Here is a 17,063-nt window from a genome sequence, read left to right on the forward strand (position 1 = left end):
TACATTCTTTATTTTCATTTCCATATACTGTACCTCATTAAATCGCAAAGTGATTTAAATGAATTATGAACAATAAAATTTGAGCATTAACACAGAGACATAAAATAATAGATTTGGAAAGGACCATTTAAGCAGATATCCAAGTTAAAGCACCCCTATCAAAAACAGTAACTGTCTAGTCTCTATCTGAACATCTAGTGAAAGAGAGACCATCTCCTTGGTTTCACTGAATGAGAACAATATTTTTTATAACATTTCATCTCAATTTTCTATGATCGAAATCAAAATAAATTGATTAGTTCCCATGCTTTGGAAATTATACTCTATTTATACAGTCTAAAATTGCATTTACATTTTTGTACCTACATCAAATTGCTGGCTCATATTCAGTTTCTATTCTAATATCTTTTTTATAGTCACCATGACCAAGCCAGCTATTCTATATTTAGCCATTTGATTTTTATTTTATTGAAGAATTTCACTTGTCTCAGTTATAGTTCATTTGGTTACTTTCAGCTCATTTCTCCAGCTTACCTGGATCAAGATTATTTCTGTCCTTTAGAACATCAGCTCTCTCACCCAATTTTGTGTCACTTGCAAATTTTATAAGTATTCTCTCCATTTCCTCATTCAAGTCATTAAAGAAATATTGAAGTGTAGAAAACCCAGAATTAAACCTTATTTAATCTAGTTTGGTAAAGCCATTGATGAAAACACTTCTAGCCAGCTAAGTATCTGCTTAAATATAATATCATTCATTTAACTATCCTGCTAATGAGCATGCATAGAATATAAAATCAAGATATATTATGTCTATAACATCCCTATAATCTATTAAAGAAGTTATATGATCAAAAACACGATAAAATGAGCATACCAAGATTTGTTCTTTACAAATGCATGCTTATTTCTGTTGATTACTGCATAGTTTCAAATTGCTTATGAATCAATCTCTTTATGATTTCCTTTGGGTAAGTGTAAGCTTTATTTATTGTCAATAATCATACTGGAAAAAGGAACTATATAGAATGTAAAAACAATAAAAAGGAAGTTCCATCAGGAACTAATAAGGTTTATAATCTCACCCATGAGCCAAAAAAATAAACATATCATTATGTTAATATTTAATAATTACAGAGCATTAATCATTAGGCTTTTAATGACAATTACACAAACCAAAAAGAATGTATTTTCCCCATATCATAACAATTACTGGTATGAATACTTAATGGCAAGTAGATTACTAGGTTATTAATAGTTACTAGTTAGTATTTGGATTATTATTCCTTCCATAGTATCCACAAACTAAAGGAGATTGTGATCCAGTCACTGTGAAGATTGACACTGAGGCCATATTATTTCAATTATCCATTGACCCTTCTAATAAAACCAGCTATGGGATTAAAGTTCATACTATGACAGACCAAATTCAATGCCCTTCCCTCTGAGATGATTGGTAATTATTCAAGTAAGTAAAAAAAAAAGCCCTCCTACCTAGATATTAATTTTACACAGAATGTTAGGTGACAAAGCCTCATAATGGCTTTCCTAGAAGCAATTGATTCCTGATTCCAGTTGTAGCAAGGAAACAAAGGCATATTCTGGGGGACTCAGAAATTAGACTTTAACAAATTACATTGGACCAGTTCCGTGGGTCTTAGGTTTTTGTAGGAACAGATATGAGAACTAAAAAGCAAAAAAATAATAAAAAAAACCTTTAGTTTAAAAGATGTCTAGGACAGTGGACAGTTAGTCTCCCGATCTTTGATACCTGTGAAATGTAGAACAGCATTAATAAACCTATGGCTCTGATTGTTTTGTTTCCTCCAGACAACAGCAGATTGAAAAATAATTGATTTGTAGTGATGTTATTTATTATTCACCGTTATTTAATTCTCCAGTAACAAAAAGCAAGCCTTTTGGTGAAGAATACTATATTTGACTTAGAGAAGTTATTAATGAGTCTATCCTTTCCACAATATGATGCAGGAATTCAAGGTTTTACCTCAGACATATTTACACTTACATGGAGAAACTGCAGGTTCATCAATGAAATGAAATGAAAGATAGGATCAAAAATACTCTTTTCCAAAGTCCAGATTAACATAGAAATTTGAAAAAATAATTATTGTAATGTGAATTTTTAATTTTGTCAGGCTCCTGGCATCACCATATGAGAGTCACTGCGTGTGACTTACCACATGTGAGGCCATGTAAATTTGTTTAAAAATAATAAACAAATAAATACATAAATAAAATGATACTCAATACATTATTTTAAACTATTATTAATTTTAAATAAATTAGGCAACAAATTGTACAAATGATTTTTTTTAACATGGTAAACTAACAAGACTTCTCTTAGCAGTAACTACCACTGGAAGCAGGCTCAAGTAGACATTCCAGGATGCTTATCGGACTTTTTATGTAAAAAGTAATGAAGCTGTTATTAAAGCATTTCAGTAACTGCAACATTTCAGCCCCTATTTATAGTGAAATTAAGACTGAAATTGTCAATGGAGATTTTCCGTCAATGGTTGTTTCAAAGGTGCCTTTTTCCAAAGGCAACTGGACTTCCTTTGTTTTGCTTGAAGAGGTTTCGCTTCTCATCCAAGAAGTTTCTTGGATGAGAACCAAAACATCTTCAAGCAAAACAAAGAAAATTCAGTTGCCTTTGGAAAAAAGCAACTTTGGGATAAGGTTGAACTTCTTGTGCTGTTTTTTCTACCTGCATGATGCAACCAGATTGAAACTTTTGGAGATAGTGGTGGTAGGGGTGGTTTATTCCTAGGTTTTATGATTGCACTATTTCAGTCTCAGTATGAACTAATCCAGTCTCAGGCTGCCTGTTTCAGATCCTGACAAAAGAAGCTCTCACACTTAGCCATTGATTTCAACATGAAATACAAAGAATAAAACCAATAAATTGCCATTCTAACATTTAAAATAGAGTGTATTTTAACATTATTAACATTACCATAAAACAAGAGACTGAGAGTCAGCTTGGTGTAGCGATTAAAGAAATCAGGTTAGAAACAAGGAGACTGTGATTTCTAGTCCTGCCTTGGGCATGAAGCCAAATGCATGACCTTGGGCAAGTCACTTTCTCTCAGCTCTAGGAAGAAGGTAATGGCAAACCACATCCGCCAAGAAAACTGCAGGGACTGGTCCAGTCAGTGTCTGAGAATCGGACATGATTGAACAAAAGACAGAAAGACTGGGGAGTGGGGAGGTGGGGGTGGGAGACACTATAACAATTACAATCATAGGGGAAAAAAAGATTTTAGTAGATGTAACAGTTCCACTGATTTAAATGCCAGAACATATTTCTCATTAGCTGTGTTGATTACAAGCAACCAGAGAACGGTTCCTGTTGAGGATCATAATTGATGGACACATTTGGGAATAGGTGGTCCTGCTGATATATGGTTCCAACTCTACATACATTTAATGTAAACCTGTTTGTCCAATGTTAATTACTCTCCCCTCCAGCTACTATTTACCTCACCCAGGGGAAAAGGCAGGTAGCTGTTTTTTAATCTAACTTTCTTTAGGAAGCTTTCACTTTTTTCCACAAATTTTAATGCCATTTAGCCAAGGGAACAACCTATCTTTTATAGGACAGCTTTGTGTTTAAGCTCTCCTGTTATTAAATCAACATATTCTTTATAAATCATTATGCCAGTAGCAGCATTTTTCAAACCCACCATGCACACCTCCTTACTGAAGGTTTAATCAGGGCAGATTTTATATAATATGTATTTCAAGCACCTCAAATGTTTTCATAATCAAAACTTCAAATGTCAGAGGAGATGCCAACATTTTTTATATTGGTAAAGAAATGTTTGGTTAATTTTATTCCCTACATGCTAACAATTTTAACAATCATATCTTACTGAATTTAATGGGGTTTTAATCTAACACACAATTAATCTTCTGGGGAAAATGTAAGGAATTATCATTAACTTTATCTAGTACACTCATTTCTAATCTCCACAGCTCCAATAAACCCTTATTTGCTTAAATTTTGAACTCTCCAGGCAGAAATCTTGCATCAATACAGAGGTTTTCTATTAAAGAATTAATAAGAGGAGTTTCCACGTTTGGGCCAGATCCTATAATACTTTTTGAGGATAATTGCCACTGAAACTTTATAAAATGTTTGTGTGATCAGGTCCATATTTTTGATATACAAACAAAATCTAGTTGACATTTAGCTGTGCAATATGTTGGTTTATTAGAATAAACAAGGCATATATCAAAATATTTAATTTTGATTGTGTGTTTTAAAAACAAAAGAATGATTAAAAACAGGTGTTAGTTGAAGATTGAAAGACAAGCTCATGGAGAGGTCAAACACAAACTCATACAGAGCTGTGTATGCATTATCATGAAATGGATATTAATATCAGTCTTTACCACACCAGCAAATCAAAAGTTGATACATAATTATCCAAACTCTTGTTGCATTGCTTGACCAATATTGCTACCATTTTCATCTTACCCTACTCTCAGTCAAAATAACCAAATGCTATTCTGTAGCTTTGTGTCTGAAACAGTGGTTGACTGACTCAGGCACTCACTGTTGTAATACATACCCACAGGGGTGGGTTCTAATTTTTTTTACTGCTGGTTCTGTGGGCGTGGCTTATTTTGTGGACATGGCTTGATGGTCATGTGACAATTCTTTAGGATTTAGCCGAGGTACTGGTCTACCAGGCTTTAACTGCTTGCAGAGCTGTACTGGTCTACCCATTTGTTCTTGGAGCGTCCTGGTCTACCCATTTGTTCTTGGAGCATCCTGGTCTACTCATTTGTTTTTGGAGGCACCGGTATACCACCACACTGCCTTTTAACACTGATCAGCTGTAGGGCGGCCCTTTGAAGCCCCACGGCAAGAGTTTAAAAGTTTTTTTCCTTCTAGCCATCATCTGGGATTCAGGAGGCAGCGAATAAATTGGGGGTGGGGCCAAATAAAAGGTAAGAATAACGTGGGTGGGGGGGCCCAGCTCCCGAACAAAGAGAACCTGTTCGGTGACGTCATATCATCACCGCTACCTGCTCGGCCGAACCGGGCCGAACTGGGAGGAACCCACCACTGATACCCCAGCCTGAGAAGGCATGAAAAGGGCTATGAAAATATCAATAGACCCTACACATCCTGGTCATAAACTGTTCCAGCTTCCTCCCTCAAAATGACAGTACAGGGCATTGCATGCCAAAACAACTAGAACAAAAAACTAGACAGTTTTTTCCCCCATGCCATCACTCTGCTAAACAACTAATTCCCGCAACATTCTCTTATGACCTGGGTTGTCAAACTATCTAATAGGGTTGTATTATTATTATCCTTCTCATCTTTCCTATTACCTATTTTCTAGCTTCTTATGCCTATAATGTAGTTGTATCTTTTAATTTATATTGATTGTTTTTATTTAGTATCCTATGACTATCACTGAGTGTTGTATCTTATGATTTATGATAATTGTATTTTATTATTATGATCATGATTTATCACTTGTTGCTTGTATGTATACTGAGAGCTTATGCACCGGAGACAAATTCCTTGTGAGTCCAATCGCACTTGGCCAATAAAGAATTTGAATTTGAATTAATTCTAATTCTAACTAGAAACATTATTGGCTAGGCAACCTAGTAAGCAGGAAATGTCAAATGTTTACTTTTCAACATTCAATTCTTTGGCATGCTGGAAACCAGTAGATTATAACAAGAAACCCAACTGTGTATTGTCCATGTGATGAAGATCATTTTTATATCAGTCTACAATCTAATGCCATCTGATTGAAGGTTTCAAATAATTACAGACTTGTTTTTTAAAAAAACGATATTGTATTCTAATGCTCTCCAGAGGCAACAGAAGGACAATTCTTTGGACATGAAAACAATTAAAGATTAAGCCAAGGGGCAACAAAATATGACTGAGTTCTATGCCTTTTTTTTTAAAGACATGCTCTCTTTATCAGCATAAAACAAGAGGGCAGAGAAGTTGATATGAATCAGTATGAGATCTTTAAAAAAACCCATCATGGCGAACATACGCTGAACTGTGAATTTACAGAGCATTTTTTCATACTCAGTCTGGCTATTTCTATATTGTTATTACACTTTTAATGCATACTCTTGTCTTGCAATGTACTTGTTTTATTACAGATCTTTCTCATTTATAGACTCCATAGAGGCAAAGATTACTGCTGGCAGTAGTGATAACACAGCATGTAACCTGGCAGAGATGCTTTGCTGAGCTGGCTCAGAGGTGCAATTACTTATCAGTTCAATATCTGGAAGGAAAATTCTGTGGATTTAAGAAACTCATCGCAGGAAAAGAGAAAGTGCAACGAACTGGTTGGTGTAGGGGAGTATCATGAATTAAAAGACTGTTCATCAGATAGTGCTTGTCCACAGAAATATTCATGGTGTAGTTCTGTAAGAAGATGACCAAGGCAAACAACTCAAATATTCAGTCCATACTGACCAACACTGAAAAGTGAGAGGACTAGTATGTAAATTCTGTACCAAAAAGATGCACATTTTCTACTTCAAGGCTCAATTTCTGTTCTCAAGTGAGCCCTCACGTGGTGACAGATAGCATTAATCACTTCTCCAGCAAGGCTTGAAATGAATAATCTTCCATTTGCAATAAATGCCAGCTATCAATACATGGGTATGTTTTAACAAGAGGCATTAATCATTTGAAATTGACTGCAGTTAGTTCTTGTCATGCTCATCTTCATCAACAACAACATCTTGAAATACCTACACATAATTTTATTATTTAATGTATAAAATGATGTTAAAAGGTTTCATCAAGAACACATCACAAGTTCTGGGAATTGAATTAAATTTTGTAAACATCTTAAAATCTTCATATTTTATAATGTGATTTATAACAAATTTTGAATTTTATTATTAGTGTTAAAGTGTTGCTGGATGTTGCCAATCCTGAAGCCTGAGGCAAGACTTTAAGTTTCAACCTAATTTAGCTTGGTTCATACATTACAGTCATCCCCTTTGTTCATTCATAAGAGAGAACTAGAGTGAGAATGAACTCCAAATTTATTTTCTAAATCTGATCACATTCAGAATGTATCTATTCTTACATTGGAAAATTCTCACATATTACTTTGTATCTAGTTAATCACCTGGTTGCTATAGGATTCCATGCAGGCAACTGGATAGAATCATATAGGAATTGATGCTAGCTCTTTTCTCTTCAACCAGCAATGAACACAAGTGAAGCTTAAACTCTGCAGGCAAATATAATACAATTTACTACCTGGTAAGTGTGCACAAGATTAGCCAATATAACTAACTTTCCTACTCAGATACCAGACATGGAAGATCAATAAAATATTCTTGCATCAAATATTATCTCTCTGTATAATACATGTTGCTTTATATTATACTGTAGTTAATTTTATATTAGAGGTAATCTTTTTTCTAGTTCAGGGCATGCGTTCAAAACTCATACATGAGGCCAGAATAAAAAATAAATTTATTTTCACATGCTACCATCTAATGTTTAAAATAATCTAAAGCATCATAGATCCCTATATGGAAAGGAAGATGCCACATGTTCAGGCTGGCATTAAAATAGTTTTTAAAAAATAGTTTTTAACTTCTATATGTATTTGTATTTATTATGGCTGTTCACCGCCCTGAGTCTTTCGGGAGTAGGGCGGTATACAAATATGAAAAATAAATAAATAATAAATAAAAAAGCAAAGGAACAAGAGACATCATTACTTATGTACACTGGATAATTGAGAAATCCAAAGAATACCTTCCAAAATTCAATATGTGCTTCACTGATCATAGAAAAGCCTTTGACTGTGTTGCCAGTCTGGGCAATGTGTTTTTGAAAATGGAAATCCCAGACCATCTTAAACCTATATATCAGTGATGGTTAACCTTTTTGGTGCCGAGTGCCCAAAGCGCGTGCCTGCTCGTGAGAATGCGCGTGTGCGTGCCGGAACCCCCAAAATGCAATGTGAGTGCCCCCTGTGCATGTGCCCCACTCCCCCTCCCACCAATTTTTGGCTTCCAGGTTGGTGCAGGAGGCTTTCCAGGCCCAAAACCGGGAGCAGGGGCCTCATGCGGTACCCCCGTGTCCCATTTTGGCTTCCAGGTTGCTGCAGGAGGCTTTCCAGGCACAAAATGGAGTGGGGGGCCCTCATGCTGTGCCTCTGTGCCCCATTTTGGCTTCCAGGTAGGTGTAGGAGCCCTTCCAGGCACAAAATGCACACACACACCCTTCCCCAAAATGCAATGCGAGCATCCCCACACATGCACCCCGTCCCTTGCGCATCCGCAGCAGAAACTCGAAAACCAGCTGGCTGGTGGGAGGAGCGCACGCATGCATGGTGGAGCTGGGCTGGGACTACGGCTGGTGTGCCCGCAGAGAGGTCTCTGCATGTCATGCATGCCTTAGGTTCACCATCACAGCTAAATGTAGATGAGGTATCCATAATCCAGACAGAGCATGATGAAATGGACAGCTTCTGGCTCTGCAAAAGAGTGAGGTAAGGCTCTATTCCCTTCCCTTATTATTTAACCTATATGCTGAATTTATATTTATATTCTGATTTGGAAACTGAGCAAGATTTTAAAACTGAAGGGAAGAAACAGGAATAACCTGTTCTATACTGAGGGCATCCCGTTGATAACTGAGAATGCAAACAATCTACAGGGCTGAGTAATCAAAGAGTACAGTGAAAAAATAGGAATAGGATTAAACATAAAGAAGACCAAGCTAATGACTACAAAAATAACCAGGCTCAAATTATCATACTTTGAACACTTTATGAGAAGACCTACTGTACCTCTCTTAAGAGGCTTGGAAGGTGGAAGAAAAGAGAAAGGATGTCCAACAGCAAGGTGAATGGACAAACCTTAAATGGTGACAGGTGCACTGTTGGAAGGTCTTGAAGAACCAAGGTAGAAGCCAGTGGTGGGTTGCTACTGGTTCGGTCCGGAATTTGTGAACTGGTAGTAACGGCGGTGGGAGGCTCCGCCACGCGCACATGCTCCCATTGTGAATCGGTAGTGAAAGTAAGTGGAACCCACCCCTACTAGAAACAGATCATCTTGGAGAAAATCTATCTATGCAATCAGTAAAAAAAATAATACTGACTTATTGGTTGATCATCATCATTAATATATTTACTTTATATTAAATCATTTGCTATTTATCCCATTAAAAATATTGGGAGATTTTTCAAAGGTGCTTGGAAGCCATAACCACTATGTTTAGTAGCCAAACACTATAGTCTTGGTTTTATATTTTATTTTGATTTGGCTTCAATTATATGCTTTATTTTAGTTTTTATGATGTCTTTAATGTTAAGATAGTAATCAAATCACCATAGCTTAATTCTTTGAAAGAAAAATGTCCAAGTTCTCTATTAGGACTATGCAACAATCCAACTTCAAAAGGAAAAATAATGATTTAGAGCATTTGGAGTGCACAAATAGCACCTGCTGGCCCTTCCTTAAAGCAAATACATCTTGTTTAAAGAGTTGCTAACAGGTGGTATATAAGTACCCTGCATGCTCTAAATTACCTTTTTGTCTACTAATCATGATTGCTGTGTAGTCCTACTGTTTATAGTAGTTTGCAGTGCAAATTCAAACTTATTCCTGAAGTAAAGGCTGTTATGACTAAAACTGCATGCAGCATTTCTCTGCTATCACTGAATATTCATATCAGCTTTCTTCCAGATGTAACATCATATTCCCAAATCAAATCTTACATTGCTATTTTTAACCCAAAATAATCTAATCACTCAATATCTGATTATTTTAAGTGTTTGCTGGTATTTGAATATTCTTTAAGTATCTCTGGCATATTTTCTATGAATCTGAGATAGTTTTCATTTCATGTACATTTTATGTCTCCATTTTACAGTCAAAGAATACCCTTTTTAAATTTTCTAGTGTTCTTTACAGATATAGTACAGTATTTGTTTAAAAAAACAAGAGACTTTAGCTTTATTATATTTGAGCAATTTATTTTTATCATTTATCATATACACACCCTAAGTACTTAAATGTCAATATTATAGAGACACAAGAATATTAAGTAACTATCCCAAAAGAATGTGTGGATCAAAAGGGACTGAATAGGAACCTGGCCTGTTCTAACACAAGTAATAGCAATAGCAATAGCACTTAGACTTATATATCACTTCGCAGTGCTTTGCAGCTCTAAGTGGTTTACAGAGTCAGCATATTGCCGCCAACAACCTGGGTCCTCATTTTACCAACCTCTGAAGGATGGAAGGTTGAGTCAACCTTGAGCTGCTCATAATCGAACTCCTGGAGTGAGCAATGAGTTAGTCTGCAAAACTGTATTCTAACCACTATGCCACCACAGCTCTTAAGTAATGTATGTATGTGCCTTTAAGTCAGAATTGTCAGGGTAATTCCAAGTTGTCCTGTGAAAGGAAGATTAAGGTTGGTGTTCTCACCCCACCCCCTTTTTTTTTTTTTGTTCCTTCAAGTCAGTGTTAACTCATAATTGCCTGGATTAGTCTCTGTAGTTATCTTGGAAAGATTTTCAGAAGTAGTTTGGCATTGGCTTCTTCCTCGGGCTGAGAGAGTGACTGGCCCAAGATCACCCAGCTGGGTTTATCCCTATGGCAAAAGTAGAATTCCTGGTTTCTCTCCTTTACCACTACACCAAACTGACTCTCCATTACAAGCAGGGGTGGGTTCTACTTACCTTTACTACCAGTTCAGAGAGGGGCCGCGTGCTCTTCTGCGCATGCGCAGAAGCGTTTTGATGACATCAGAGTCAGTGGGCGGAGCCTCCTGCCGGTTTTACTACCGGTTCTATAGAACCGGTGCGAACCGGGGGCAACCCACCACTGATTACAAGTGATACTATGAATAATTAGTTTTTGAACATTTAAAAGTCATTCATGGGGCTAAACTTCATCTTGGGAGTTCTAAATAAGGAGTCCCAATGTTGGTAGTATGTGGGTATACTACACCATTTTGATTCTGTTTCACCTTGATCCTTAGAATATTTTCTTAATATATGAAACTTGAGAAGTACAATCATCAGTATTAAAAAGTACAAAACACAAGTCTACTGTGAACGTGCATATAAGAGTGTCTATAGAAATTCTTATATATTTTATATTCTTAATGTCTTATTTTAGGTATACATTCAACTGAGCTAAAATGGCTGAAACTTTTTGGGTTATGGCATATGAATACTCTTTCATAGTACTTTCTTTCTCAGCCAATTATGTTCCTGGGTAAGAGGGGCATTGTATCATTTGCACAATGAGATCATTTTGACATCAAAGTGCCTTTACCATGCCTTTGCCCAGAAAGGCTTCATACAACATCATTCACTTCACATATCAAACAACTGTAGATAGTGCTGACCATTAATGTATTCTACTATTGTAATATCGTATCTCAGAAAAGCTAAGAAAATTAAGATTGTTACACTCAAAAAAGCTTGAAGAAACTTTTAAAAATAACCAGAAATAGAACTGGAAAAAATGTTTTTTTCTATTCAATTTTGTCCAATACTTAGAAACTTCTTCGACAACCTCCTGCAACTTTCTTGGCAAGGTTTTTGCCTCCTTCTTATGGCTGAAAGAAAGCAACTAGCCTATGGTCACCCAGCTGGCTTTGTGCCCAAGGCAGGACTAGAACTCACGGTCTCCTTGTTTTCAGCAGGATGCCTTAAACACTGCACCAAACTGGCTGTATCTGGTGTAAAAATTGGTTAAGTTACTAAGCACTTTCATTTTTAAAAGGCAAAATATTAAAAAATACTCAGCATTTGTTTGTATACTCATAAGCAGCTCTCAAAAAAGCTAGTACACTAGTTTACCTATTTATTTATTTATTTATTTATTTATTTATTTATTTATTTATTTATTTAAATGTAAACAATTTTCTTCCATTCAAACATTTTGTGGAAAATATTTCAATACAAATCACATAGAAAAAATGCAAAAAAAAAATTTAAACCATGTTTGATAAATAAAAAAGCAATAACTTGTTTTAACCTTGAATCTGTAATTTCTTCTGGAAGAAATTTTAAAAGTGAAATGGTGCTTGTTACACCTTGTTGTTGTTTGATTCTGTGACTAGTTATTATTATTTTTATTTTTTATGTTTCACAGTCTGCTCTTTGAGATGTGCCATATGCTCAATGCAAGTCAAGGATGACAATTGTCAAAATTAGTCCAATAAAAGTTGCCTAAATGAGAACCATTTACTACAATCTTATAGTTCCATATGAAGCCTCCTCTGGTGACAAAATCTACATCTATACTTTCTGCTTCCACTTCACAGAACAATCTAAAATGAAAGTTAAAGTAAAATGGAAGGAAGGAAGGAAGGAAGGAAGGAAGGAAGGAAGGAAGGAAGGAAGGAAGGAAGGAAGGAAGGAAGGAAGGAAGGATGGATAGTTGGGCTTCCTGTGTAGTAGCAATGGTAAGAAAAGGATTGTTTTCCCTCTCTCTTTCTCTCTGCATTAAATGAAAAGATTCATAATCAATGCACACATTTATAAATTGTGTTTTTCATTTATAACGTTTGTGCATTCTTAAAAAGAGAGCATCTGCTTTCAAAATAACTAATATAAGAATTGTATATCCTGAAACAATAGATTCACTAAAAAGAATGAAAGATGATAGAAATTCTGAAAATATTTCCTATCAAAGCACATTTTCTAAATAGTACAATCATTTTTCCCTTCGTGTTGTTTCAGTCTATTTAAGAATGCAGTTTCATCCATTTCAATTCATCTAATGACAAATCTTTGTCCTCCTATAGGATTGTACCAAATGGAATGTGATGAAGGGAACTTTCTTACAATTATGATGTCGGCGCAGGCTTGTCAGCACAGAGGGGATGGAAATGAGATTGGGGACAGGGGAGGGAATTCTAATAGACACCATGATATATACAATGAACACAGAGCTATCCTGTGAGAGAAAGACATGTCAAAGTCATCAGATCTTCTATAGCTAGGTAAAGGCAGCAACAAAAGCTCTAACCTTGTAAAGATGCAGCTGCTGCTCCTCTGACATCATCAGGTCATGGCTGTCGATCACTATGGATTCCATGTCAATCAGCCAATCCCAGAGCTCCTGGTATTCTGAATCAAAGTCCAAAAGGCTGCAGATAAAGAAAAAAAAAACCATTATGCTTAATAGATTAGAACTGTTCAAATCTTATATTAGAATAAGGCTTTCTAGAAAATGCACCTTCTCTTTTGCAGAAAGATTCTTTACTTTAACAGGAGGCATGAAAATGCAACACAAATATAAGCCATGACTCATGTCTCAGCAAATTATGCTAGGTTCTGTCAACAAAAGCAGACATATTTCATTCGCTTCAAAAAATGGGAATTATAAATACAGTGTCTTCACGGTTTTTAAAGTGCCGAATATTCAGCAAACTTCTCTGTGTGATAATCATGATGAGCCGTTATTTGCACCAGAACTATTTTCAGACAAAAATGACTCAATCCATTTAGCAATCCTTTTGCTGTCCATCTGCCTATCTCTGCAAGTATATTTTCATGCATGAATAGCTAGCATTTCAACACAACACTTTAAGATAGGCTTGAGTGAAGATGGTAAGCCAGTGAGAACCAAGGCCAGATACAGTATTAGACAGGTGTTCCCTACAGACATGTTAGAAACAAAGGTAAGGACAGGAAGTCAAAACAATGAATCCTTGAATAGCCAGCAATCATTAAAATTCAAAGAAGGATCACAACGGTTTCCAACAAAATAAATCATTAGAATAAGGAGCTTAAAAGGATTAACATTATTCTCTATTGAAAGCCTAGTGAATAAGTAAAACATCACAATACAAAAAGTGGGGGGGAAAGGAAAGGAAAGGAAAGGAAAGGAAAGGAAAGGAAAGGAAAGGAAAGGAAAGGAAAGGAGGAAGGAGGAGGAGGAGGAGGAGGAGGAGGAGGAGAGGCAAGGAAAGAGGATCAGTATATAGAATATGTGAATTTATAAAGGCCAGCTGAAGGATCCTGAGAAAAGATGAAGCTGCTTTTAAAAGTTTTGGGCAAATGGTATATTCACGCTCCAACATACTCTAAAGCATCTTAGGGAAATAAATCCAAAGTACTGTACAACTTTATCGTAAATACTGTGTGGTATACTGTATCAAAACTCATTCACTTGGTATATTTGAATTCCATGTGTAGTATACTGTTTGTAGACCAGAAGACAACCAATTCGATCTGCAAATGATGCAGCAAGAAGATCGTGAACATAAATATTTGGCATGCATGGACTTTGAATTAAATTAAGCAAAAACCAAAATCAGCAGCCACATAACACTACACTTTGATTACACTTTAAAATTACGTTTTTAATAACAGCATAATTATTATCTCTCTGCTCCTACCACATGAAACCTTATTTTTGAACTTCCAGATAATATACAAGCAACCCTATCAATGTATTCCTCTTACATGGGAATGAATCTAAGAAAATTCTTGCTGTATCAGACTGCATTTCTCTCTGCTTCCATCATGGCGTGACAAACTTTCTCAAGCAGGATATGACAGCAAAACTTTCAACTCCACAGTACTGGACACTGTTCATGCTTCACACCTGCCATGGCAATAAATCTTGACTGTCCAGACACTTTCACCCCATACTTAAGAGCAGAATCTTACAGAAACAGCATGGGTGGATTAGTTATTTTGTTGTAAACAAGAACTCTCATATATACAATATGGGTAGATTTTGTTGTAAACAAGGTATCTCATACATATGTTCTGTTCCTGACTATAGCATGAAAGTGTCTGAACAGCTAAGATTTATTGCCATGGCAGGTGTGAAATCTAATACAGCACAAACACACACACACACAAACACACACACAATTTGCAAACTGAAGAACACAGAAATCAAGATAGATGCAAATATAGTTCCAGATATATAGCACCCAGAGTTTGTTTGTTTGTTTGTTTAAAAGACTTGTATGTACATCTTATGTACCGTGACCTGGATTGCTCATAAACAAAAACAAAAATACACAGCACCCCAAACGTAACACATTCCCATATTTAACTGTACTGTGCTCAAGCCTATTTAAATCCTAGAATTTCTCCATCCTTTTCAAGTTACTGTCAGAAAAATTGGCTATTTATTTTTTAGATATTGAATACCACTGGATATATCTGTGATTATTGTACCACAATTTTTAATGTAGAAATGACCTATTAAAATCTGGGCCTTAGAGAATGTTGCATATAAAAATGTACATATTAGGGATAAAATGTACAAAGTGCCTACACAGAAAAAGAGTCATTAAATGCAGATATTATGCATTAAAATATCAACAGGTTTATGAAGTTATAGAGAGGGTTGTATATATGTGAAACTGATACTGGCTGAATATAAACTGATTTGGCCTTCATATCTCAAACTTTTATCAGATTAGAGTGCTGTGGGAAAGTGCCCATCATCTCTTTATATTTGCTGAAATTAACTTTGGTTCATGACAAATATCTGACATGCTGAGTTTCTGTTCCACCAATATCATGAATTCAAAGAAGATATTGTGTGCATTTTATCACAAACATCAGCTCTTGGTGAGAATTAGATCTAGGATAATTACCCATTCCATTTTTGGGTTGATGAAATTATTGGCAAAATAAATCAAGCATGTATTAAATCTTCCATTCTTAGAGTCTGATATCACAGTTCTCGAAATTTTCCCATTGCTATTATGTAAGCCAGCTCTGAAAACTTAATAATATGATATTAGAAAACAACACACAAGATTTCTGCAAAATGTTGCCACAATGTAACTTCAATATGGCTTTAAATGTTATTGGGTGGATGATGATTCTCAGGGTAATCGTTTTATCTTATAAAGCTTTAAAGTATTATCATGATTTTATTTGATATGTAGATTAAATGTAAATATTTAAAACAAGTGGCATATTTATTTCTCGAATTTATTATTCCTTAAATTCATTATTTTTATTTATTGAGGACATGGGACTATTATTTAAATAATTTTATGGAGCCACAATAGCATAAAGTTTGAAATATATGATTTCAGTCACGTTCCTGTACTCAGTACTTGGTGTCATTGTCACCTGATACTTTATTATACTCTGCAAAATATTTAATTTAATGCCTATTTTTTAAGTATGCAAGATTATCCTCATCACACTTCTATCAGTTCTTGTAATGGGAAACCAATTCAGAAACCTGTAATCAAGGAAACATAGTCTATGACCAAGTCCATGGTCATACATTGCACCTAATAATACTATCTTCAAAGTCAAGCATTATTTTCAGTGTTTGTCTTTTTCCATAGGCTATATGAAAAAATGGCACCTGTATTCCAAGATTCTTTACAAAACCAAATCCCCCTCCCAGACTTCTTCCCAGCCCATACATTTGACCTCAGCCTAGACCAGTGATAGTGAACCTTTTTGGCACCGAGTGCCAAAAAGGTCGCACGGAAACATCACGTGCGTGCTCGTCAGGGCCGCTCTCCGGAAAAGCCAAACTTCTGGGTTCTAGCATGCATTCGCGCCCGATGATCACCAGTCTGGCGTGCATGCACAGGCTGGTTTTCTGCACTGAGATCACGCTCCAGAAAAGGCAAAGTTCCGGGTTCTGGTGTGCATGCGCACCCGACAATCAGCTGGCCGGCACCCATGCACACACTAATTTTCAACTCTGCCATGTGCGCGAAGGACAGCTGATCATCGCATGTGTATGCACACCAGAAACCCAGAAGACAAACAGGCAAGGCCACGTGTGCTGGGCGACATGGCTTTGTGTGCAATTTTGGGCACATGTGCCATAGGTTCACCATCACGGGCCTAGACTGTACATTATTATCATGCCTATTGCAGCCCTCACTCTCCCTGAAAAAAAATGTAATTTGTCACTCCCAGGCTCCAAAAGTGTCCTATCTTTGTGTTAACATCTCCAGGAGGGCAGGAAAAAGCTCCTGTCTGAAATCCTGATGATCCATTACCAATTAGTATAAATAGGAGTGCAAACCCCACAACCTTC

General features: G+C 36.1%; 1 protein-coding gene across 4 annotated transcripts in view; it reads right to left on the reverse strand.

Annotated features, from left to right (window-relative positions):
* The window catches only part of AKAP6 (A-kinase anchoring protein 6), a 260,229-nt gene that overhangs the window by 76,204 nt on the left and 166,962 nt on the right, over positions 1-17,063 (reverse strand). For all 4 annotated transcript variants that reach the window (XM_034417989.3, XM_034417990.3, XM_034417988.3 and 1 more), the window contains one exon: positions 13,047-13,167. In XM_034417989.3, the coding sequence (XP_034273880.3) occupies positions 13,047-13,167 (121 nt within the window). The remainder of the gene's footprint in view (positions 1-13,046; positions 13,168-17,063) is intronic.

Source organism: Pantherophis guttatus, chromosome 1 (assembly GCF_059756535.1).
Source record: "Pantherophis guttatus breed Tessera chromosome 1, ASM5975653v1, whole genome shotgun sequence".
Taxonomy (NCBI): domain Eukaryota; kingdom Metazoa; phylum Chordata; class Lepidosauria; order Squamata; family Colubridae; genus Pantherophis; species Pantherophis guttatus.